This window comes from Elaeis guineensis, chromosome 5, assembly GCF_000442705.2.
Source record: "Elaeis guineensis isolate ETL-2024a chromosome 5, EG11, whole genome shotgun sequence".
Classification (NCBI taxonomy): Eukaryota; Viridiplantae; Streptophyta; class Magnoliopsida; order Arecales; family Arecaceae; genus Elaeis; species Elaeis guineensis.
In genome coordinates, this window is record NC_025997.2 from 131,130,532 (window position 1) to 131,152,330 (window position 21,799).

At 41.3% G+C, this 21,799-nt stretch overlaps 1 protein-coding gene across 2 annotated transcripts; it reads left to right on the forward strand.

Moving 5' to 3' along the window:
- Window positions 1-10,840: 10,840 nt before the first annotated feature.
- LOC105046383 (uncharacterized) lies at window positions 10,841-16,656 on the forward strand. 2 transcript variants are annotated; one of them, XM_019850903.3, is made up of 6 exons: window positions 10,841-11,320; window positions 11,881-11,977; window positions 12,502-12,689; window positions 12,867-12,933; window positions 13,017-13,067; window positions 16,313-16,656. In XM_019850903.3, exons 1-5 carry the CDS (start codon window positions 11,162-11,164, stop codon window positions 13,031-13,033), a joined length of 528 nt encoding a protein of 175 aa, XP_019706462.1. In that variant the 5' UTR covers window positions 10,841-11,161; the 3' UTR covers window positions 13,034-13,067; window positions 16,313-16,656. The 2 variants fall into 2 exon arrangements, with proteins under 2 accessions (XP_019706462.1, XP_010923253.2); XM_010924951.4 differs by having other exon boundaries at window positions 12,514-12,689.
- Window positions 16,657-21,799: the final 5,143 nt, after the last annotated feature.

Consider the following 21,799-nt stretch of genomic DNA (forward strand, 5'->3'; position numbering starts at 1 on the left):
CACTGGCACTCATCGTGGTATACATTGCTGTCAAGAAGAATGGATTGATTGGATGGTCAAGTAAACCTTTACTCAGGTCTTCCAAAAGCAACTTACTGGGCGGTACAAGGCATAGACAATTACTCTCCGGTCTTTCCAAGAGCGAGCAACTTACTGGGCGGTACAAGGCATACCTTTATTTCTGTCACATATTAGAAATTCCTAATAATTTTGAAAGCCAATAACCTTGTTGCCTCATCTTAATCTTTATAAAAAATATATTTTTTTAAAAAAAAGAAAGAATCCTAGTGGTTAAAAGACCAGCCATTTGTTGCGCATGATCATCCATGACAACTGTCAAGAAAATCCCTAATTTGATGGAAAAATATTAGTCTCGAGTTTGAACCAGTTACACTTAGATCCCAAATTTTTAAGAATTTTAAATTAGTCACCCAAATTTAGTTTTCATTGCAATGTGATTAGAAAATTTGGAATACAGAAACTAGTTGCCCGGTAACAAATAATTTTCTTGGCCTGAAAGTATGTGCAAGATTGCAATTAGATAGTTATGGATGAAAAGATTATGCTAGTGCATGATTAATTTACGGCTAATAGGGAAGTTTAAGATGTCATTATTTTAGATCCGACCATCATTTTAGGCATGCTGGCGTAATATCTTGATAGGGCTGCATCCTATTGGCAAGGATATTTCTCAGCTCAACAAAGTGTTAGCTAGTGTTTAAAGCTTCTCAAATTTTCTAGGAGTGCAGCCAATCTTCGGGTTGCCTAGCGAATGAAGGTTGAAGGGAGATTTGGATTTTGGGTTTCTCCATTTTCTTCCTCCAGACTTCATTCTCCCCACCGTTGTACGGCACAAAAAACAAACAAAAACAAAAATCCTGCTTGGTCTGAGTGCAGACTAATACGGCTCCAATAAATTGATTACATGCCAAACTTGGGCCAGCAATTGCTTACATGGTCCAGCCCAGTCCAAACACTAGTGACATGTTTATTTTTAATAATAAATGTTGTGATACAAGTTCATCCATGCAAATTGTGCCACGCAGAGGAGAAAATTTTGGCTGCATCATGGTTTGTTGAGGACCAGATGCAAGAGAACGAGATTATCTTCCCCATTAATTAGTAAAAGAAATAATCAAATAGAGGAATTGAATTGTTTGCATCAGAGACTGGATTGGGCACTGCCCATCTTGTGACCAGCCATGCTGGACTAACAACGGGCAGTGGCATGTGGGCCGGACACATCTGAGCTGGGCTTGGGCTAAAAGAAGTCTCGAGGAGCTCGGGGCACGTCCCTGTTGTATGTTACGTTTTTTTTTTTTTTTTTTTTTGTTAAGGTAAAAATTTAGATTAAGAAAACAGAATATGTACGGAATATTTAGGTGACCTTGTACATATCTGAGAGAAGCAAAAGCAGGCCACTAGAGCGAATAAACAAGATGAGCTTTTATAGACAAGGTAGAAGTATACATAGTTGAAGTAACATAAAAGGTAAAGGAGCTAACAAAATTGGCAGTGAGGCTACCGACAGAGATAGAGTTTATGAGAGAATGTGTGATCTTTGAGAGTAACTGGCTGAAAACCAAAAATGATGGTCAGAGAGCTGCAGAGATTATATATGCTGAAAGTTTGTAAGTTGCAACAACGCTGGCAGTGTAGAACCTGCTCTAAATTATAAGGATCGAAGAAAAGCAGCTTTACTCTATCCCTTGCATTCATGAAAATAAAGGTTAAAGAGTAAGCTGAAACAAATAAATTCTGAAAGAAGGTGTTGAGGCTACCGCCTCAGAGTACGAACCTGCCTCCCATTCCGAAGGCACGTGAGGTATTATCCGCTTCGGGATGGGACGCGATCACCCGATGCGCTGAGAACCCTACCCCTCACGGTTTTGCCCCCAAAAGGCGTCTCACGTGGGAAAGGAGGAGTTCGCACTCTTAAACAGTAGACACTCTCGATTGTGGTCGATATGGGACTTTCGAGGCTCGGCCTCCCGATGCACGATCCACAACATAGCCCCCCTCCAGTCGAGAGGGTCGTATGCGTGGGGTGCGGGGACAGGTTCCCCTTCCTGGCACGCCAATATTGAGGCTACCGCCTTAGAGTACGAACCTGCCCCCCATTTCGAAGGCATGTGAGGTATTGTCCGCTTCGGGATGGGGCGCGATCACCCGGTGCGCTGAGAACCCCGCCCCTCACGGTTTTACCCCTAAAAGGTGCCTCACGTGGGAAAGGGGGAGCTCGTACTTTTAAACAGTAGATACTCTCGACTGTGGTCGATATGGGACTTTCCTGGCGCGCCAAAATCTGTTGCGGCCAATCTCCCCATCGTCCGATCGCCGAGGTCGCGCACCTGCAAGAAGAGTCCTCACGGACCGGAGATGCCTCCGGCGGGGACCCTCCGACGGTCAAGTCAGAGAGGAGACTAGGCAACAGTGGAAAATTAGGGGCTCAGCGGGGAGAGAGCTAAGAGAGAGCTTTAGAGCTCAAAGGCTCTTGAGAAAGCTTAGAACTTCAAAACTTAGAACTTACTAAGACTGTTGCCTTACTCCATTTTATAGTAGAATGCGGCGTGATCCCATTATTAATGGTGCAGACAACTGGGGAGCTGTCAAATTACCGGGGGCTGTCAAATCGCCGTGGGCTGTCAAGTCACTGGGGATTAATCCATGTCCTTGGCAGGATAGCGTCCCAGGGCGGCCATACCGCATGTCCTTGAGACAATAACTGCCCATAGCGGTTGTACGGCGTTTGGGCTGACTGGCCGACTATATGTCGGTATTCGGCTGTCGAGACGTCGGATGATGATCTGGAGACACCGTTAGCTGATCTGGTGCCTTGCAGAAGTCGGACGTCGGCTGCCACCCCCGACAGTGAGTCGATGGTATGGGTTCGGCCGCTCGACCGGCCGGAAACAGCATGGGTCTCTTCGACCGATACACCTTCGATCGGATATCGTCAGCAGCTATCGTCGGCAGTCGTCAGTCGGAGTCGTTGTCGGAGTCGTCCTTCGGTCCTGTCAGTAGAGTCGGACGTTGGTCGGACCGATCCGAGAGTAAGTCGGCGTACAGAGATCAGTCGATATATCCCAACAGAAGGCATGTATCATCTGAAGCATAATATAAAGTATAATAGCTGTTAAACTTAAAAGGTCTTCTGCCAAAACCACAGCATTGTGCCATTAAGCGTGCCACGATAAAAACAGCCCTCTTGAAGGAATATATCTGTGTGAGACAATAGCAACAGACAAGAGGGTAAAAACTTGTAGTGCTATAGAGTGGCATGCTCAATATGAAGTCTGTCATTTTGCAAAATTTATATCAAAAGAAGAGTTGGATCTCCTGACGCCAAGGAAAAGCCACCCCTTAGAGCAAATTTGGACAACCAGTCTGTAGCTTGATTTTGCTCCCTTTTAATATGTGAAATATAGCAAGCTGGGAGAATATCCTCAAGAGCCATGAGATCCTTGAAGATTGTAAACTTTGCAAGATCGCATGAAGAGGAGGTAGTAATCCAATGGATTACTATTAAGGAATCACCCTTTAGAAAGAATTGTTTATCAGAGTGATGAATAACTGCAGCTTTTAGGCCCATCCAAGCAGCCAGGAGTTTAGCATAGAGAACAGAGCGATGTGGAAAGCATTTACCTTGAGCAAGCAACAGATAGCCTTTGGCGTCTCTTATGATGAAAGCAACTCCAATTTTGTCAGGCTGCCTTGAAGCATCGAAATTTAAAAGGAGTTTGCCAAAGGGAGGGAGCAACCTGTTTGGGGTGTTTGTATAAGAAGTATGCTGGAATTGCACATGAAAATTGCTCTAGGACTCTAGCTCACAATTAGAAGCAAAAATTTCATTAATACTCGTAAAATAAGAAAGTAGTTGCCTGACCAGTTAAGGGGGAGGAGTAGTAAGCTGCTGAAAGATCTATTCATTTCTGCTCTTCCATATCAGCTAGGCCATGTGACTTACCATCGCTTTGGTCCTCTTCTCTACCTTGGCATTTGCTACATAGGTAGTCAAAGCCGGCAAAGGAGGAATGAAAAATTGCTCAGAAGTCATGGCGAGCCGTGCCCAGCATTGGTTAGCAAAAGGGCAAGATATAATAACATACTCAGAATCTTCCATCATATTAGCACAGAGATCACAATAAAGCATATTGTCAGGAATAATGCCCATTTGATTGAGAGTAAGTTTGTAAGGTAAACAATTCCATAGAAATTTTCAGAGAAAGCATTTCACCCTTATTTGAACTGAAAGTTTCCAAATCTATTGAAAATTTTGTGCGTCGTAATTAATAGGGTTATGTATTGAAATAACTGTAGCAATATCCGATACAGAAACTTTAGAAGAGGCTGTATGAAATCAAGTAAGCTGCTCAGGCCATGGATGCAAAGGAATTGGTATTTGCATGATGGCAGCATCATATTAGCATTAAAACAAGTTGTGAAGGCCTGAACATCTCATTTACGATCAGTGGTAATGAAATCAGCAACTTGAAGAGAAGCTAAGTCAATTTCAGCATTCACAAAAGTAGGACATCTAGATAGTGGCACATTTGAGAGCCAGGGGTCATGAAATGCATTGACAGAGGTGCTGGTGCCCACCATCTAGATTAAATTTTGTTGCAGCTGGGCTCCAATAGTGCTAATTTTAGACTAAATAACTGAGGATCTACGAGGTCTACGATAGCCCATCCAAGTGTTAGAAAATTTATACTTTGAGAAGACAAGTTGGGCTCAAAGAGAGGTAGGATGAAGGATGAGATTAATAGCAATTTTTTCTATTAGAGCCAATTGTTTAATGCACAAGGATTGCAGACCAAGGCCACCTCTATTCTTAGGTTTGCAAATCTTGCCCCAAGAGAGAAGATAGAAAGCTCTTCTGTTGGATGCATGGCCCCATAGAAAAGCACGGAATTTCTTTTCCCAAGAATTTAGAACAGAGATAGGCATATGGATGGAAGCCATAGTATACAGAGGAATGGATGCTAGCATAGAATGAAGGAGGACAGTTCTGCCTGCAAAAGAAAGAGTTTTCTGTTTCTATGCAGTAATTTTGCTCTCCAATTTTTTTGTTAGATAGCCAAAATCAGTTAGAGATAGAGGAAAAGCAGATAAAGGGATCCCTAAATAGTTTCAAACTCTTTTTTTAACCCCAACCTGAAAAAGGTGAGAAATTTGATCTTTAATATCTGAGACAACTGAAGGGCTAAAATGTATGTGAGATTTGGACAAGTTGATAGCTTGATAAAAAATAAAGTAATAAGCATCAACAATAGATTTCAAGGTGATAGCATCCTGAACTGTGGCACTCGTAACAAGGAGACAATCATCAGTATAAAAGATTTGAGAAATTATAAAATCTTGTGGCTTTGGTTGATATACACGAAGAAATTTGGCTTGGATAGCATTGTGAATATAAGACGATAATAATTTAAAGTAAAGAATAAATAAATAAGATAAAAGAGGATGACTTTATCAAAGCCCACATATAGAAGAAAATTATTGTGTCGGAGAGCCATTTATAAGAAGAGCAAGCTGAGGATGCATGATGCAAGCAAGAATCCAGGAAATAAACTTGCTATGAACATTAAAGGCTTTGAGGAGTTTAGCAAGAAAGTTCCATTAAACCTTGTTAAATGTCTTTTCCATGTCACGTTTAAGAAGCATAAGGCAACGTTTTGATGGAGCATAGTGTATGGAATGTACTATTTCTTGAGCCAATAAAATATTATTAATAATACTTCGGTCTGGTACAAAAGTTTCCTGAAAAGAAGATGGATAACTTTGGACAACCGGATTGTGATGATTTTAGCAGTAATTTTATATATAGTGCTGCATAGACTAATAGACCGGAAATCTTTAGCAACCCGAGGATTAGAAATTTTTGGAAGTGTAAGTTTGCTTCCATCCAACTGGCATTATAGGATTCTAAAAGAAATGAATGATGGCAGCAATAACCTCGGATTTAATGATATCCCAAAAGACTTGAAAGAAGAATGGTTGAAATCCGTCTGGCCCCAATCATTATATTTGTATGTTACGTTGTTGGGCAGTCCTATTATATGGGTTGAGACCAAAATTATTGGTGGGGACGCCTAGCACATGTAATTCAAATATGAGATATGAAGAATAGCATGAGATGGCAATTATCTTGTTCTAGAGTATAATGTCATTGTTGGGCCTTCGCTAGACACCATATAGTTCATATATACGATTGAGGAAATCTCTATCCTAAACATGATAAGAGATTAAAGTCCAAGCCCTCTAGCCATATGGATGACAGCACATTAAGGTTGTCATGGAGAAGATGTCAAAGTAGACAAGTCTCTCCATCCTTTTCATTCTTCCAACTCACTCTTGGACATCTTAGGCATCTTCTTCCCCCGCACAAGATACCTTCCATCATCATGGAATCCACCTAGCAATAGAGTGGAGGTATGGACAGCCGGCACACCAATCAAAATGGCCTTAGAAGCGGACGAGGGGCTGTTCCATCCCCTAATCCATTTGGATGGAGGCCACATGACTCCTAGTGGTGGCCTTGAGCTGCAGTCACTGAATCTATCGCATCCTCAGTAGACTACGGATGGCGATTTATGATAATGATCCACTTTAAGTAGGTTCAGATATGACATCTATAGGTTTGGGTTTAAAATAGATCAATATGTTTATATCTATTTATTAAATTGATTCGATTTAAATTTAGATCTTTGATCTATTCATTTTTTTTTCGGCCTATTTAATTATTGAGTTAGATCTAATCCGATCAACTTAACCCATTTAATATTTATTTAATTTATATAAATTCTATTTAACTTGTTTCTATAATGTTTAACTTGATTCATTTAATTTGTTCGATCCGTTTAAATCTATTTAATTCATTACAAATCAATTTTATCCATTTAACTCATTTAATCTATCTTGATCTATATAATTAATAGTTTCTACAATTCAGATTAAGTTAAAATTTTGAATTGTTTAATAAAAACAGATGGATTTTAGATCCAATCTGCATTCAATCTGGCTTAACCTGGGTACCAATCTGCCATCCTTACATTAGACCTTGGTGGGAATTTGATGACTTGTCTTCCCAACCTCATGGGATTTTGGTGGAATACGTTATGAGAGGACTGCTGATATATCTTACATCCGAGGGATATCAAATCTTCCTACATGGAGTAACACTGAAGCTCCAGATCACACACATTGGAATACCATGATTCTGTGTGGTCCGGAATGGATAACGCACCTTTGGGCGGCAAGTCAAGTCCAGAAAGGAGATAAGGATGATATATCCATATTATAAAAGTAAACGTGGCTCCGTGCAGTCCCAAAGTAAAGTGACATGGAAAAATCTCCATCAGAAAATGGTATGCACCATCGCCATCTCCGACGATGGAATTGGGTCCCACCGACGGCCTCGTGTCGATGGTGGGTTTAGACGGCGTATCTTTCAGTTGAAAGGGCAAATTGTAGCCTAGTATATATCATGTTACCGTAGATGCGGGGCGAAGCATGCATAACTGATTTGGTCGGCGACGATATTTGTTGCTTTGAAGCCAGGGATCGGAAACGACGCCGAAAACAACGTGGATGTGGATGATATTTGCAGGTTTGAAGTCGCACGATCGTATCTAATTGCATTGAGGATGGTATTTTCAGCACAACGCATTCTTGATCCATTTTTTTTGGTCGTTTTTGACAAGCTGAAAGTAGTTTTTTTTTTCCTCTTTTTTTTGAGGGGGTTTTGTGGGGTGGGGTGTTTAAGTGGAAGTAGCAAAATTGACTTCAGCAACAACAGTTATCGAGTATGAAGTCACCATTCAAACTTTTCAGCTTTGACTTAGAATTCGTATATTGAACAATACAACAAAACATGGAACTAAAAGATATTCACCAATATTTTCTCTAAATCAATGATTGGTTGGCTGCTTGCTATCTCGGAAACCTCTTTATAACAACTCTGATGTACTCTCTTCTTCTACAGTTTGTTTTCTCTCTGTTGGTTAGCAAATTTTTCTTTGCCAACCAGCCCTGTAAGTTTTACTTTCTTTTTTAATAAAAGCAGGGTAACAGCATTCCTGCCTTCTCAATCATCATTTAAAAAAAAAAAAAAAAAAAAAAAGTATGAACTGTGATTCACTTCAGAAAAATAAAAAGACGGGGAGAGCCGCAACCCCTCTAGAAAATTCAGATAAGAATGACCAGACTGAGAATTTTTTTTTTTTTTTTTTTCCAAAATGAATTGACAATAATTTACTTCGGAAAGCTGAAGGATAGGGGGCGTTGCCACCATTCTAGAAAATTGAAATAGACGTATTCCAAATAAGTTGACTTTTCCTTGAGAAAATTGAAGGATAGAAAAGGTTGCCCCTAGAAAATTCAAATCAGAATGCACAGCCTAAGAACTCGAATTCAAACATACTCTAGAAACGCAACCCGTTCAAGATCACCTGTATCCCCTGACATTGAAAGGGATGCGATTACATTTCTTTAATTTCAATTTATTTGCGTACTGGCAAAACCTATTTACTCTTCTTTGATAGCAATGTGAGGTTGGGGTTGTCATTGCCAAATTCACAACTAGAATTTTTGTAGTTCACGTGACATCAATCGATTCGCAATTTTCATTGCCCATGCTGCAGTGCAAGACCTGCCAACTTCAGGGATCATGAACAGGTGGCAAGGAATCATGGATGACATTCTAGCACAAAGTTGTGGTTAAGAAGAAGTGCCCCGTGATAACAGCGCGACTACTATAGAAAATTGAATTAGTCGTCTTCATTACTCATAGACACAAAATCCTTACTCGGACAAAAAGATGCCTCACCTTCGTAACCACACAATTCTAATGGTACATATTGCTACTCAAAATCTAATTTGATAAGTGGATGAGCCGATGAATGAAATTGGATTGGAGGAGCATTACACCGTATTGCATTTCATCTGTAATTAAAGAAAATGATCATGAGGTCATCAGAATGTACACAATTAGAGGTCTTTCAATGCTTGAGTCAAGTAAAATTTTGAATAAAAAAAATGAGAGATGAAAGAGAGATTGAAGAATCAGATAGTAGTGCTCAAATTTTCTCATATCCAGAGGATTCCTTTGCTTGGCATTTATATAGGAGAGGGTGTTGATCTTCATGGTTAGAGATGTATGATTTCCAGATGAACAAGCAAGCTCTTTTGTTTTCCACCGATTGGGATAGTTAAGGTATTCCTTTTTAGGTGTGCAAAAGTTAGATACTTTTTATTCATTGATCTGCTCGGTAATGATATTCCAAATATATATACGGTTAGAGGCCCTTCAATGTTTAAGTCAAGCAAAATTTCAAAAGAAAAATTGAGAGACGAAATAGAGATCGAAGAATCATATAGTAGTGTATCCAGAGGATTCTCTTGCTTTGCGTTTATAGAAGAGAGAGTGCTGATCTACATGGTTAGAGACGTGCGATTCTCGGATGAACAAGCAAATTCTTTTGTTTTTCGTTGATCAGGATAGTTAAGGTATTTTTTTTCAAGCATGCAAAAATTAGATGATTTTTATCCATTGACCTGGTCGTTTATGATATTCCAAATATACTGAGATCATGTTGAGCTGTAATTGATTATATTAATTATCTGGAGATTTGATTGATTGCACGTATCTTCGCCTGATGATTGATGGATTGGCCCATCGGGCAAGATTTTACAAAAGGGTGAACGCAAGTGGTATCAATGCATGAAAATAAATGTGCAAGACGTCCACTCGCCTAGAGAAAGGTCCTCGAACTCGCTCCTCAAACGACAAACACATCCAGTCGGCATTGGGATGTACATGAACCTTAACATCGCCCAATACAGGTATCACATTTCCAGCAGTCTATGACATTGGTTGGCACGCGGCGATCCTTGTTGGTGCGGTCGGCAATTGACCTCTTCTGGTTGGAGTCACCAGTGTCATTATCACTCGTTGCTTTTATCCTCAGGCTCTCTTTTGGATTTTTTACCTGGAAGTCATATGATTCTCGTCTTGCACACTCCGATTGTATTTATCTATTCCTATATTAGAAAAAATTTGAACGACCTGTAATTTGTTTGCAGGATAGGTTGCTCCTGCTGGTAGTATTTGGTTAGATAATTTTGGATGAAATAAAAATTTATTTTATTTTATTTTTTTAAATAAATAAAAAAATAATGATGAACTATTTTGATTTAATAATTTTGATTATTTTTTTTTTAATTTTAGAACATCAATACCATGATGAATCATAAAATTGATAATCTTATATTATAATAAGTATCATCTAAATCATATGAAATAATATTATATTAATTATATTAAAATAAAAATAAAATATCATATTTTAATCAAATAAAAATTTAAAAAAAATTATTTTTTAAAAATTTATATTTTTATTTTAAAAATAAAATTTAAATAGTCAAACACCATCGCTGAGAATTATCTCGGAAAGATAGATAGACAGCTTGAAAATTTTAGAGTTGGATACCAGCCAGCGCACGCTGCAGATCAAATCAAAGATAAGCATGCGAGAAATTAAAACACGACGTTTGTTCCAACGATACGAGACGAGACGACATGGAGAAGGACGTCAGGATGGGCGGTGGGCGCACCAACGCTTAATAGATTGGGATGGAGGAGAGGATTGAGGCGTCCATATCGCATCTCAATGCGTCATCAAAATAACTGGCTACGGGCCTACGAAGGGGACCGGATAGACGTTATATCTTATTATTATTTAACTAATGAAAGAATAGAAAAAAATAAAGAAAATATACCAAATACAATAAAATATAGTAAAAGAATAGGAAAAAAATAAAAAGCGTGACATTTTTTTGATGAATATGGAAGTGAGATTTGGGGATGAATCTCGGACGAAAAAGGAATAGAAAGTGGGCGAAAGAGTCGCAGTGTGTACTTGGGAAGACGGAAGGCGGCAGACGGGTGGCATCAAACTTTCCGTCTTTAAATGCCGTGGAGGCGCCGACACGAAACAAAGAGAAGGATCGCCGCCTGTAAACCCTTCTCATCCTCTCCTCGCTGAGGTCTCAGGCACTCACCGCGTCGCAGCGGGTGCTGGGTTCTGGGTTTGGTGAACGAGAAATCCTCTGGGTTGAGGTAGTTTTGTTTGTTGGGATACCTACAGGAAAGCAAAGAATGGAGGGCAAGAAACCCACCGCTTCTTCTCCTTCTTCGTCTTCTTCTTCAAGAATTGCCGACGATCTTTTCGGCCGGAAGGAGGCGGCGGCTTCCTCTGTTTCCTCCTCATCCTCGTCCTCTGGCTATTTCAACAGCGTTTTCCCTCCTGTCTCATCGGTATCGTCTCCTCCTCCTGCTTCGTTCTTGTTGATCGTGATTGATTCTAATCGAGACGAGAGAAGTTGTCGTGATTGGTCTCGAGGTTTTGGGTTTATGTTCTTATTTCTCGACTTCTACGTCATTGATGTCGGAATTTATACGCAAATTATTACGGTGTTATGGATTTTAGATTTGTGAGGTTTTGCGGTTTGCGGGTTTTTGTTTGTGTCGTTGCATTACTTGGTTGTGCATTCCTTTTTTTTTTTTCCGAAACGAGGGCTTTAAGGTTGCTTACTGTTAATACTTGATGGATTTTGTGATTTTTGTCATTTGAAGGTCGCTAATTGTTAGATTGGATCTGCTTGTTGGGTTTTGTGATTCTTCATGGGAATGATATGGTTTTGTATTTTGCAGTCAGGATAGAATTGGCACTGACGTTGGCTATGTTTGACATACAAATTTTGTCAATATTCTATCTTTATTGATAGCGTACGATAGGCTACTGCTTGTGCTTTTGAGGGTTTATAACTGTGGCTTCATAGTTCAGGCTCTGATCATTTTCTATTTTATGATGTTAGATCATGGGAAAGGATTCGGCACATTCCGACTTGTACTGGACGTTGGACAAGCAGAAAACTGAGGGTCAGATAGGGAATTCTCAGAGCTCACGAGCAGGTTCTTGAACATTCTCTTCTTGACATAACTGTTCAAATTAAACGCTCTTTGTTTCTTGCTGTTTCATGTCTTACATGTCATGGACAAGACACATGCTTCAAAGATGGTCATTCCTCAATGCTTGAATACTAATAGTTTATGAGAGGCCACCGGTTGTCGACAGGTTTCGAAGTCATACTTGAAGATTGTAATTGATGCCCGAGTTGTGTAGAATCACTTCATTATCGTTTATTCATTAGCGAAGTGGAATTCTGATAATACAAGATTAGGGCTTGTGGAATGAAGGACCAAAATTCTCTTTTTGTTGGGTCATGGCCCATCCATTCTTTCTGTTTCTATATATTCTTGAAGCTTGATGGTGGGATAAATCCTAGAATGATGTAGAATGATATAATGCTGAGCTAACTAATCAAGCATCTGCCATTTGTTCTGTTTCTTGTGCATTTGATTGCAACTATAGTTCTATCAGATCCAACATTAAACATTACTTTAGATAATTGTTAATGACAAACTTTGCTATAAAGTTACATCTCCAGATGATAAATGTCAAGGTGGCCCAAGCAAAAGCCATACCACAACTAACAAAGATGGGAAATCAGCCTATTCCTTTGAATCAGCAGAATCGTCCTATTTTGGCTCTTCCATTCATTATGGTGGCAGAGAAATTTATACCAGCTCTCCATCCATGTGGACTTCTGGAGCTCCTAATAATGTAAGTGAAAACTAAAGTTTATAAGGTAGCAAAATAGAAGATGCAATTGAAAGTATTTATGCTTGATTGTGTGGTTGAATTCAACTCTCTTTTTTTTTTTTTTGTTTTTTGGGAAGACGAAACTCAATTCTATAACGTACATCATTTCTCATTTCTTTGTGTTCTAAACTATTGCAGTATAAAAACAATGATGACGATGATTTAGGTGATTCAAATGTTGCTACTAGAGGTGATTGGTGGCAAGGTATAATACTGGTCTAAAAATTTTGGTGAAAAGCATGTATTGGGGAGACAGAGTTATCTTACTTCTTTTTCTTCCTTTACCAGGTTCACTTTACTATTGAGGATATTGTCTGGACCAGCATGCTCTCCATTTAGGTAGGAAGAGGGTACTTTGAAGCTGAGTTCAGTATTACTTTCATGCATACATCACTTTCAATTATTACTGTGGTTTTAAAAGCTAATCATCCTTATTTTCTTTTGAAGTAATTATATATATAGCCATGTGCACATCATGCCAGCTTGAATAATTTGTTGGCCAAAGGGTTTTGATATGATATTACTTGTTACTTTTGCTGTACTGCAAACATTTTTTGCTTCTGTTTTTCAAAGGCTGGTTGACATATTTTTAACTGCTTTAGTTTGTGTTCTATACTTTGTTTATTGATGCAACCTCACAAACCACAATCAATAAATATTGCAAAATTAGCATTTAATATGTTTTGGTTTTTGTTAACATAAATCTGCTTACAGGGGTTTTATCATCATTAATATAATTCAGATCTATATAATTTTAGGCTTTATTGATGAAGATACATCTTTAAGTTTTTTCAATTGCAAGACTGTTGTAATTCTTATTTGTTGTGTGATACTGCATGTTCATAGCAAGTCAAATGGAAATGACATGATTTATGATTCATTACCTCGATTAGGTTCGGTCTCCTGTGGTTAAAATTCTTTATGTGTTGCTGATGTGTATTTGCATGAAAAATTTACTAATCTGCCATGCCTTTTTGCTGTTATGAAGATATTTTGATTTTTTTCTCCTTATACTATAGATATAGGCATTGGTATAGTAATATTTCAACACTTTTTAATTTCTAACTACTTTCATATATGAGCTTTAGCCCTTCCTTTTTCCAAAATACCATAGTTTGAAGAATGCAGACTGGGTTTCATTTGTTTTAAGATGGTAATTTTATTACTGAAAATTCATGCTTGATATCAGGCATAGCATGCTATGTAAAGAGAGAGACATGGTGAAAGATGATTGAGGTGGAGATTCAGTTCTAATTTGACTTTTCTTTTGCTTTTGTTTCATCTGAAATCATATTGGCACATTCAACAGGAAGCCGTTGACAACAAGATTTTCGGAAAAATTCACCATATTTTGGAGCTTGTCAACTTTTTCATCATGGTTGTATTATTATTGGAGTTCCTACACTGTTGATACAGAGCTATATGATTCCTAGCTGTGGTGTTGATGTAGACTATTTCAACCAAGGATACTATTATTCTATAAATTTACCATTTCGTATGATTTGTTACTGTGCAATCAGGGATTTCATCGGATTTAGTAGCCTCTGGTTTACCTCTCTTTCATGTTTTTTCCTTAATACAATCATTCATTTGATCTCTGCTTCTGGTATGGTTACTGAATCCCTTTCTGGTGGTTTAAAGATTTCTTTCATGAGTCTTCCTTTCAGCAATCAGAAGTTTCATTTAGTTTGCTGTACTTTCTCTTATATCTCACCCTAATTCTTCGATTCTCATGGCAACACCTTCAGTCTCCTCTTGAACCATAAAGATTAGCATCAATTCATCAACAAGCCTCCTCCTCTATATGGAATCCTGCTTACAACTGGTTCCTGTCCATGTTAAACTCTGGTACCTGGTATTGTTGTCCCTTCTCTCCATCAAAATTCTTTTGGTCTTTCTCCAATTTGCAGGTGCCAATGTAAAAATGAAATCTCCACCTTTTAAGGGGGTGATTATGATTCATGTTGCATATGGCTATAAAATCTACCTTCATCTATTCCTTGTCAATGCTATATTCAGATATTCTAAGATAATCAATTCTAACATTTACATCCTAGTTTCTGGCAAATACCCCTTGATTCCCATGCCCCTCAAGTATCAATCAATAATAAATTAGATGTTAATATGTGGTTTGCAAGTCTTTTATAAGACAATATTGTGAATAATTCATGTAGAGACACATTCAAACAACTATTTGTGGATTTTGTAGATTTAGAATGAGAATAATCACTGTAAACCAATTAACTTAAATTGCAAAGATCTTACTACTTTATAGTTCATTTTAGTGCATTTTTCTTTTGATGAACTCATTGCTATGCTACTGTTATTGTTTTGGGCAATATTTTTGAAGTAAGATAGCCTTTTCTTCTCTTCTTCTTTTTTTGTTTATTGGCATAACCAATGCTTCTGCAGCCATATTACCTCTCTCTCTCTGTGAATATACAAGTGATTGATTATTTATAGATGACTATTTATACATCTGTAACTCCATCAACATCTATCTGCTAGGAAGCACATTATGGATTCTCTCCATACTTATGCTTGCAATGCCAAAGCTTTAAGTAGCATGTGCAGGTTGGGTCTTAGTTCTCTCACTCTTATTGGTCATCCCTATTATTTTATTGAATCCTCCGGATTATGTTCTGTAGTTTGGTACTAGCAAGTTGATAATCATTTTTCACTCCTTGAATGTAAGTAAGAAATATTTACTGTTAAGTGTAACTGCTGGATGACCATTTCCCCCCAAAGCAGTGTAAAATCCCACAATATGGTGTGTTTTTCTTTCTTGGGGAAAAAATATGGAGCGCTTTCATTTCTATTCAACATACCACATCCCAAACATGTTCTAATGGTTCAGGTGGTTGTTTAGAACACACCAAAGAATTTCATTCTCTCATGAACAACACTTGTTTTTCGGTCGATTTCTTGTCATGTTTAACATGGTATAGGTGATAAAGATGGTTCTGTGAGAGGAAGTTGTCTTACGCAGCATCACAAGTTCAGCCAGCATACCTCTATTTATGAAACTGCTGAAGGCGAACATTCTATGAGGTAGTAAAGCAAGGTGAGGGGATGCTATAATGGTTAGCATCAAACATGAGAGGCATAGATTTGAGCATAAAAGCAGGAGGAAAGGCATATATTGAAGATTTGTCGGAGATGAAATTTCTCATGATTTTGTGTCCTTAAAAGTTGCATATAATTAGCCATCGTTTAGGCATACAATTCATGTACAGAACACCGGCTTTACACTAGGTAGCGAGCAGAATCTCTTTCTGCCATCATATTGCTCCATAAATTCGACAGTACTATCTGAATAATAGATAATTAAGCTTCTACAATTAACATTTATGTGAAATTATAAATATTGCACCAAAAGGTTGAAGGTGGTGTCTCTGGTGTATAAGTTAGTAGAGTGTCTGCAAGTTGCATGTATTTATTGTAATCAAATTTTTGAGTACCTGTAGCCTTCTTTTTCTTCTGTTTTTTTCCCCCTTAGACAACTGCATTTGCTGTATTTTCCAACTGTTTTTTTTCTTTGCCAGCTTTTCTAATTTTCGGAGATCACATTGCCTTGCTAACAGGTACTTCAGGGAGCTGTCGGAGATGGCTGCTATATGGTACTCCAACTAGTGGTGAAACTTGTATTTGGTTTGTCACCAGAAGCATCAGCTTTGACGAACCAAGCAATCAGTTTTTACTTTTTTTTCTGTTCATATCTTAGGGTGGAAAGTTGCAAAGACTGTTCATACTTGGTGAAACAGCAGACGTGAAACTTGGATAGGTTTTCTTGTTTTAAACTTTATGTGCTTGTCGGTAAGCTATACTAGGCCTTCAACCCTCCAACTTCAATTGTAACGAGGATGAATGGTCACTAATTATGTATGTTTTTAATATATAAATATATAATATTAAGTTGGTTCTATAAGTTTGTGTTGTATGGTTTAGCATGTGTGCCTGTTTACTCTAAGCATGCCAGATCATCAGATTACAGCAAGCATCCTTTGTTATTTAATCTATATATCAAGCCTTGCAGGGCAATCTAAAGCTGTAGCAAGTCCTTGCTGTGGGATAGACATAAAAAATGTCTCTTGAGCATCAATAGTTTGAGGTACTATGGGATAAAATGCCTCTTGTGGATCCTACCTTGAGTCGGCCTGCTGCATTGTATGGCTACCTAATTTATTGTGGATTCTACCTAATTTATTGTGGGGGTGGCACTGCCTCCTTACATTTACTTATTTATGCAGTATTTTATGTTTGATACCTGTACATAGAAGTTTTCTTGTTTCTGCACAAAGGCCTGTTTTGTTCAAGCATACTGGAAAGGGATGATTGAACACAAAATTCCCATCGAAGTCAAGGGGCCAGTCATAAAAATGTTCTGTCCAGGATTAAACATAAAATGGCAATCAATCCGTGGGGCAGACCTTGCTTTCCCCAAGGAAATAACACGAGTGGTGCTGAGGACCAATTTCTATACTTTTCATCGGCAACCAACAGGATTTTTACAGAAGAATCTATTTAAACCTTGATAGCATCTTTCTGACAATGTCAAAGAAGATTAGGGTGAAAGGATCATTATGAAGGAAAGAGGTTAAACTGCTCTTGAGCATGCTTTAATATTCGCGTTATCATCTTTTTGGGTGTGATTGCCGGCGATCCGGACTGCTATCGGAGCCGTCGAGGTGGTGGAAGATGGCGAAGGAGATGCGAGACCGTCTGAAGGATGGTGATCGGCTGGAGATGAGCTGGAAGGGGGCTGTATAGGGGTAGATATTGTGGGTTTCACTGGATCCGTTACCAAAGGAGGTGAAGGAGCTCATCCGGTGATTTTCGAAGGTTGTGGAGGTTCCAGAGGCTGCCCTTCGGGAGCGTTCGGTATGGTGGGAGGCAACTGTGGTGGTTGGCAGGAGTCTTGGGCGGTGGGTGTTGCCGGAATTGGTAGCCAGGGAGTTCTGACACCGAGGTGCGGTCAAAGGCGATGTCACAACGTATGGACTGGAGAGGGGGTTGCTTCTCTTCTGATTTGGGGAGGCAGCGGAGCGAGACCTGGTGCTCCAGTGGCTATGGACGGTGGCAGGGCAAGCCCTTGCCCTCGATCCGTGGAGGCCGGGTTTCTTTTCGACGAAAAGGGTGATTTCAATGGCTTTAGTGTGGGTGCACCTTCCTCGGCTTCTGGCAGAGTATTGGGATGTCGAAGCTATCCGAGAGGTGTTGCGGCTCACCAGCGAGCTAGTTTTCCTCGATGAGTGCACAGTGGACCTGAGACGGCTGGGATTTGCCCGTGCATGCATCAAAATCAACCTCGGCCCGTTGCGACTAGAGGTTCTGATTCTGGGAGCGGTCGGCCCTTTCTAGCAACGATTTTTCTGCGAGTGTCTTGATGGAGTTTGTCTCCATTATGGACATTTCCACTTACCGAAGGAGAGTTGCCGATCGGGGGGGGGGGGTGGCACTACGGCAGCGAGGTTGGCTTCGAACAACCTTTTCCAATCGAAGGAGGTGGATGGTAACCAGAAGACGACGAGCCCCCCTCTTGGACCTTGGTTGCTGGCCGTCCGCCAGCAGAAGCTGAGGCAAGGGGATAGGACGGACGGGAGAAGGACGATGACTGGGTCAACTAGGCCCGAGTCGCTGGCGAGTCAACCCGGGCCGAGACATGCAGAGACTCGCTCGGATCGGATGAAGGCGGTAGCCGGAGATGATAGTTGGAGTCAGCCGACGAAGGTTGCATGGTGGAGATCGCCCGATCGGGTGCATCTGGATCCAACGGTCAGGCAATTGGCAGGAGGCGTGGCATTGTCGGTGGAAGGCGGGGGGTGGATTTTGGGCCCGAGTCTATTCATCCCGTTGGTCAGTCAGGGGTCTGTGAGTGAGGTCGGGTGTGCATCTGCGAGGAGCACCGTGGTGAATGGCCTAGCCCAGCCCAGCCAAAAACAGGCTAGGCAGGTGAGGAGAAGTGGGCGCGAGCGGTGGCCCAGCTCAAGCGAACCCGACCCCAAGAACCAGATGCGGGCTGGGCTCCAGTGAAGCCCACTAGCCATGATCTAGGTCTGGAGGGGCCCAAAAAAGGTGGATCAAAGAAAAATAAAGGGAAAGGGAGGGCTGTGGCCTAGTCACCCACAGACTTGGAGGAGTTATTGGGCTCCTGAGGCCCTGAAGTCTTCATCTTCGCTGCCAGGGATACGATGGAGGCGGAGGTGGGCCTCCTGGAGCATGGAGTGAGTCGGGAGCCTGGTGGCCAAGTGGAGGCAAGGGTGTTGGAGTGGAGGGTCGAGCTTGTGATGGTGGGCACCCCACCTGGGGGGATGGCAACTGGGGGCCTGGAGCACATGCAGGCATCAGACGCCGACCAAGGCCTCACTCATGAGTCTGCAGTGGCTAGACTCAGGTAGACTATCCGTGATGAGGGGATGACCGTTGAGATGGAGGAGCCTTCGGATGTTGTGGCTATGGTGGACTGTCTTGGTAAGGGAGATACGAGTGTAGGCCCCCTTTCTGGTGAGTCTTCTCCATGAGGATCCTACTCTGGAATATTGTTAGAGGGCAGGAAAGTCCTCTTTTCGATCAGTTGATCCAGCAGCATGGCCCTGATATTTGTGTGCTGAGCGAGACCTGTCTTTTCGAGATTGGGTTAGCCAGGGCCAGATGGAGGACCCCTGCGGCCTAGAGTTCTTATGCTGTGGAGTCTCGAAAACTATCGGGAGGCATCCTGGTGATGTGGCGTCGAGGCTTGATCCGAGTTGATGCATTTCATGGGTGTAAGCAGCAGATGGTCCTTATCATCACGGACCAATCTAGGCAGCCCTGGCTCCTCTCTGATGTCTATGCAAGCACCGAGCATAGGGATCGGAGGGTGCTCTGGGTGGAGATCTCTAGACTCTTGATGCAGGGCTTGCCTTTTCTGGTGGTTGGCAACTTCAATTGCATTGTCGGCTCCCACGAGAAGCGAGGCGGCAAACAGAAAAGGGATAGTGTGGAGTCCAGAAAGTTTAGAGAGTTTATTAGCAGCACTGGGTTGATCGATCTTAGATTTATAGGCCCAAGATTCATCTAGTGTAACAATCGACATGGATCTACTTGGATCTGAGAGAGGATCGACCAAGCACTAGCTTTTGTTGATTGGATCCAGCACTATCCGAGGTACTCAGTTCAGTAGCTGTCGAGGATTGTCTCAGATCACTGTCCCATTCTTGTTTCGACGGATGGCCTGGACCGGCTCAGGACCCCCTTCTGGTTTGAGAAGTTCTGGATCTTTTATCCAAGATTTTGGAACTTGATTTAGGAGGTGTGGAGGATGCCGATCCGTAGGATGCGAGGTATAAGATGACTCACAGATTGGAGCTAGCCAGATGCAGACTCCTCATTTGGAATCGCTTGGAGGTGGACGACATCTTCTGATGGATTGAGCAGGTCGAGGCTGATATTGAGGAGCTGTAGTTGAGGGAGGATCGAAAAGGTAGCTTACCCGAGCTTGAGTTGGGGACATTGCGCGGTAAGCTTTCTGAGCACCACTCTCTTCTGAGGCAGCAGAAGATCTTATGGAGGTAGAAGTCCAGAGTTCAGTGGATTCGAGAGAAAAATCGAAACACCAGATTCTTCCATCAGTCCATCATGATTCGAAGGTTCGCCAACTGCATCAGGCAGCTGCGGAGGAGTGATTGTACTATCATGGATGATAGTGGAGGGATTCATGCGGAGATCCTTCATTTCTTCAGAGATCGATGAATAAGGTTGCTAAGTGAGGACTATCCCATTCTGGGTGCTCAGCTGGTTGTCCGTATCTCTGCACAGGAGAATGAGATTTTGATTAAATCAGTGTCTTTTAAGGAGGTGCATGGGGCCCTTTAATCTTTTGGAGAGGATAAGGCCCCGAGATCTGATGGCTTTCCTCCACTCTTCTTCCGACGGTACGATCGATCATCCGAGAGGAGGTAGTAGAGGCAGTGCAGGTGGCCTTTGAGTCTAGAGGCATTTCGATGGAGTGGAAGTGGACCCTTATTATCCTCATTCTGAAACGGCCGGACGTTTCAATTTCTGAGCACTTCAGACCCATCAGTCTCTGCACAATCCTCTACAAGGTGTGTGTAAGAGTTCTGGTTGGGTGGCTGAAATCGCTAATGCCTCATCTAATTAGTCCGGAGCAGAACACTTTTGTTGGAGGTCGGTCTATCACCGACAACGTTTTGCTTGCCTAGGAATTCATACACAACCTTTAGAGAGCTCCATGTCACCACAGTCTTATGGCCATCAAGTTGGATATGGAGGCATATGATCGGATGAGTTGAGCTTTTCTCTAGCAGATGCTTCAGGAGTTGAATTTTGAGGAGGGGTGGATTGCTTGGATCATGGACTGCGTCGAATGTCCGAGTTTCACCATCCTCGTCAACGGCATCCTAACGGAGTTCTTTCTCTCTTCTGTGGGCCTTCACCAAGGTTGTTCTCTTTCTCGCTACCTATTCATTTTTATGCATTGATGCCTTATCCAGGACATTGAGAGCAGCGGTTCAAGGACTGGCCCTGGAGCCGTATTGGCCTGCCCTTGGTGTCCAGCCACTCTTGCATCTTCTCTTTGTAGATGATTGCCTCCTTATCAGACGTGCCTTCATTTGAAATGTGGAGCATTTTGCCTCCATTGTCAGGGCCTACTGTTGGATGCCGGGACAGTTGGTCAATATTCAAAAGTCAGTCATCTGTAGTTTGAGAATGAAAGTCCAGAATAGATCAGCAATCAGGGAGATCCTGGAGATTTGAGAGCAGTCAGGGATGCTAACCTATCTCGAGGTTTTGATCACAGATCGTCATTTACGGCGGGCTGAGTGCAGACCCTTAGAGCAGTGGATTCAGGAGCATCTTCAGGGTTGGCAGGCTAACACCCTCTCTTTCATGGGCAGGACCACTCTGGTGAGATTAGTGCTGAGGTTTGTTTCGGTTTATCTCTTGGCCCATACGATTGTCCCTGTTACTTGTATCTGAGGGATGGAACAGCAGTTTTGCAACTTCTTGTGGGGATCTGGCCACGATCGTCATCGGATCCATCTGCTCTCTTGGGAGGTGGTGTGTCAGCC